General features: G+C 37.2%; 1 protein-coding gene across 1 annotated transcript in view; it reads left to right on the top strand.

The window, feature by feature from the left end:
* The first annotated feature begins 2,186 nt into the window (after window positions 1–2,186).
* The window catches only part of LOC107039705, a 3,831-nt gene continuing 2,311 nt past the window's right edge, over window positions 2,187–3,706 (top strand). The window contains 2 exon segments of the mRNA XM_015259464.1: window positions 2,187–2,471; window positions 2,564–3,166. Of these exon segments, the coding sequence (XP_015114950.1) occupies window positions 2,187–2,471; window positions 2,564–3,166 (888 nt within the window).

The following is a 3,706-nucleotide window of genomic DNA, read 5'->3' as shown; positions in this document are numbered from 1 at the left end:
ATTGTTCTTTAGCGATGAAGTGATGGGGTTTTAATACTTTTAATCGTTCGACAAGAAGATCGACGAAGTCAACCATCGCAAGGGTTTGTCTGCAAGGTACACCTGTCAGTAGTTTGCCACATGAGAAATTGGTCAGTTTCGACAACACCCCAGTTTTTTTCACACCAGGGCAGTCGTTACATTCATCCAGATAACAGGCCGGGGTTGGATTTGTACACATAAGTTGTGCTAGATAATCTTTGTAATCCTTGAGTGGGCAGGGGGAATCTTTAGTTAGAGTGGCAATGTTGATGACTTCGAGCATCAATTTGCAATTTTGATGATACGTGCAAACACATAAGACATGAGTGCCATTTGCTCCCACCAGTACACATGGGTTTGGTCTCAGCTCAGCGAACTTACTGAAACCAACCAAACCCTCTGAATGAGTATTTTTGTACTTCCTATGAAGGTGTTTCAGATTTTCGAGTATCATTTGCTTTTGCTCTACCTTCTTCTCTCCATTCATTTGACGGATACTTTATCTTTCATCCCTGGCATGACACGACTATTCTCTAGATAAAATTTGTGTACTTTCTCGACCGTTTGTTTTGGAAGTGAATGGCCTGCTTTCGCAATTGGTGAGGCAAATACTCCTTTGATTTCTCTCAATTTTTTCGCTCTTGACGCCATGTATCTCGTAATGCCAAATTCAGAAGCGATTTTCCGCTCGCTCCACGACTGTGGAAGAACCGTCAAGATTTGCAAGCGCTCACCGTACTTTTCCAGATCATTGAATTTTTTCTTCAAACCATCCAGCATTTCTTCTAATTCGATTTCTCTCGAAGATCGATAGCGCTTTGATAAAGAAGAATCAGTGTCACTTTGGTCATATTCCGTATCAGAATGCATGGGGGAACTGGAGAATTCAGATACATTGTCCGCTTGTTGCGAATCGATTCTCAAGGAATTGTACAAGGATGAAAACTCAATGAGGAAGTTGAAGTTTTCACTAAAACTAGAGCCTCAGGAAAAACTGATGATATTAAATCAATGAATTGATTCTTTTTGTTTTCTATTCTCATTATTTTGGTCATGATTAGGCGAACTTCCAATGATGTGACACAGTATAGCTCTCATAGAAAGCGAAAAGACGCAAAAATTTTGAAGAAAATTTTTTTCCCGATGCATTGTTTCTCTTTTCCATCATAACGCATCTCTTTTCTAACTCATATTCATCAAAGGTATGGATTGAAATATGAATTTCTCAATAAAAACAAGGCAGCTCTCCTGGAAGGCGTAAAAACACGAAAATTGAGGAAACAAAAATTTTCTCCGGTACACTGGTTGTCTCTCCCATGATGGCTTATTTTTTTTACATCATATATGAACGTCCTCTATGATAAAAAAATACTACAGTCGAATAACGGACGGCCCTAGAGCCGACAAAAAAACGTAAAAAATCATCGAAATTTATGTGTACAAGCTTCTTCACGCCTATGGAATATTTTTTTCCTGGAAGTATGAACGAAAATAAAAATTTTCTTTTTTTATTTGTTCCAATCGGATGCGCCATTCAAAAGTTATGAATTTTTGAAAATTTATACCATACGTGCGTGAAACCCGGCCGGTTTCAGTTGAGTGTCGACGCACAGAAAGTGCCGGGTTTCACACACTGTAGTGTGGAACCCTACACATCTGTGTAATCATCTGTGCGTAACCCATGGACATGCGCAAATGCACGGATCGATGCGCAGATCGATACGCAAATGGTCGTTGCAATATCATCGTTGGATTCCACACATCCGTTGCGCATCGACTCGCGCATCGACTCATAACATCGCCCACTGCCTCACTTGCTGGTATCAGCATAACGCTCTCAATATTCTGGTGTTAAATTTATTCGGTAAAAAAAATAAAAGCAGTGAAATTAAATGGACAACCACATCATACCCGACAGTGACGAGGAGATTGATCTCTCGGGAGATTTATTTGATGGAGATTCGACATTCCTCACCGAAGCAACCGTCGGTTCTCCGCCAAATAAAAAGCTGTGTCTGGATGATAAAAATGATGAAAATAACAACTGGAATGATGAAAATCTTCCACCAGAAATTTCGAAATCAGCACAAGAAGTGAGGAATAAATTGATCCCCGAAAAATCGGTTGATAAATACAATACTGTCTACGAACATTTCATGAAGTGGATGAAAGAAAATAATATAAAAAAACTGACTGAAACAGTTCTCATGCCTTATTTCGGGAATCTTCAGAAGAAATATGCGCCTTCCTCTCTATGGGCAACCTATTCAATGCTGAAAAGTACGCTTATAGCCTACAATAACATCAACATTTACACGTACTCTCAGTTATTAAATTTCCTAAAGCAAAACGGAAAATGACACGAATCAAAAAAATCCAAGGAATCAACAGAAGAAGAATGTCGTCAATTCATTACTTTCGCTCCAGATGATCAGTATTTCCCACTCAAGGTTAGTGATATTAAACAAAATAATCAAATTCACAACTACATTCAATCAAGTCAAGGTGCAAATGTTATGTTTTTCTCATTTTTCAATTACAGGTAGCACTAATTTTTGGTATCAACGGGGCATGTCGACTTCATGAGCTACATGAGATGACAATGAATAGGTTGCAAGATTTTGGTAATTACTATCACATTTCTTGGCCAAAAACAGAAGTCAAAAATAGCAAGGACAGATCTTTCTCGGTCGTGCAACCATTCTACCATGTGGTCAAAAAGTATATTGACACAAGGCCTTCAGATTGCACATTGAATGAAATTTTTTTAATTTTTCGGGATGGTAAATGTATTAATTCACCCATGGGCATTAATAATCTCGGCAGCATCCCCAAGAAAATTGCTGAATTCCTGCACCTTCCAAATCCAAGTGCCTATACTGGCCATGCTCTTCGGAGGACCGCTGCTACAATATACGCAAACGCAGGTAGCACAGTGTTAGGATTAAAAGAGCTTGGAGGCTGGAACTCCGACAAAATTGCTCAACAATATGTGGGTAAATCCCAATACAACAAAAAAAAGACAAGTGCTACGATAACAAGGGCCATCCTGGGTACGAAACATGCTGAGCTTTCCAAACCTGACGACAACTCCAAGTTTGACCATTTTCAAACACAAACTCCATTGTCCCCACAAAAAGACACTGTAATTTTCACCAAACCAAAAGCATCATTGTCAAAATGCATTAATCTTCATTCTCCAGGAAATCCAATAACAATTGAAGGGAAAGAAAATATCAACGTATCTGAAGCATTGAGGTAATTGACTGCCAATGATGTCGCCACACTGCATTTCAATAATTGCACGAATATAACTATTAATATACACAAATGGAAATACTGTTCTCTATTTTTCTCAACTTTCAACATTTTTTTCAATAATGGGCCCCTTTGTTCGCTCAATTTTTGAAATGTTTTTTTCTTATATTTGTAACCAAAGTTTAAAGTATAAAAAGTATAAAGCTTAAAGTATATTTATAACCAAATTTTAAAGTATTTTTCATGTAGAAAATGTTATATGTGAAAATAAATTTTCATCTAGTCGTTGAATATATCCCTTCGAATTTCATTTATTTATTCATTTTTCAAATTTTCCTCATCGAATTAAATTGAGAAATTTGATTTTAAACAATTTCCAAGTCTGAACTTTTTTTTTATTTTTGATCTTGATTTGGTTTTTTTTTTT

Source organism: Diachasma alloeum, unplaced genomic scaffold (genome assembly GCF_001412515.2).
Source record: "Diachasma alloeum isolate Michigan unplaced genomic scaffold, Dall2.0 Dall_scaffold_00305, whole genome shotgun sequence".
NCBI classification, from domain to species: domain Eukaryota; kingdom Metazoa; phylum Arthropoda; class Insecta; order Hymenoptera; family Braconidae; genus Diachasma; species Diachasma alloeum.
This window is presented reverse-complemented; position numbering and strand designations above follow the sequence as displayed.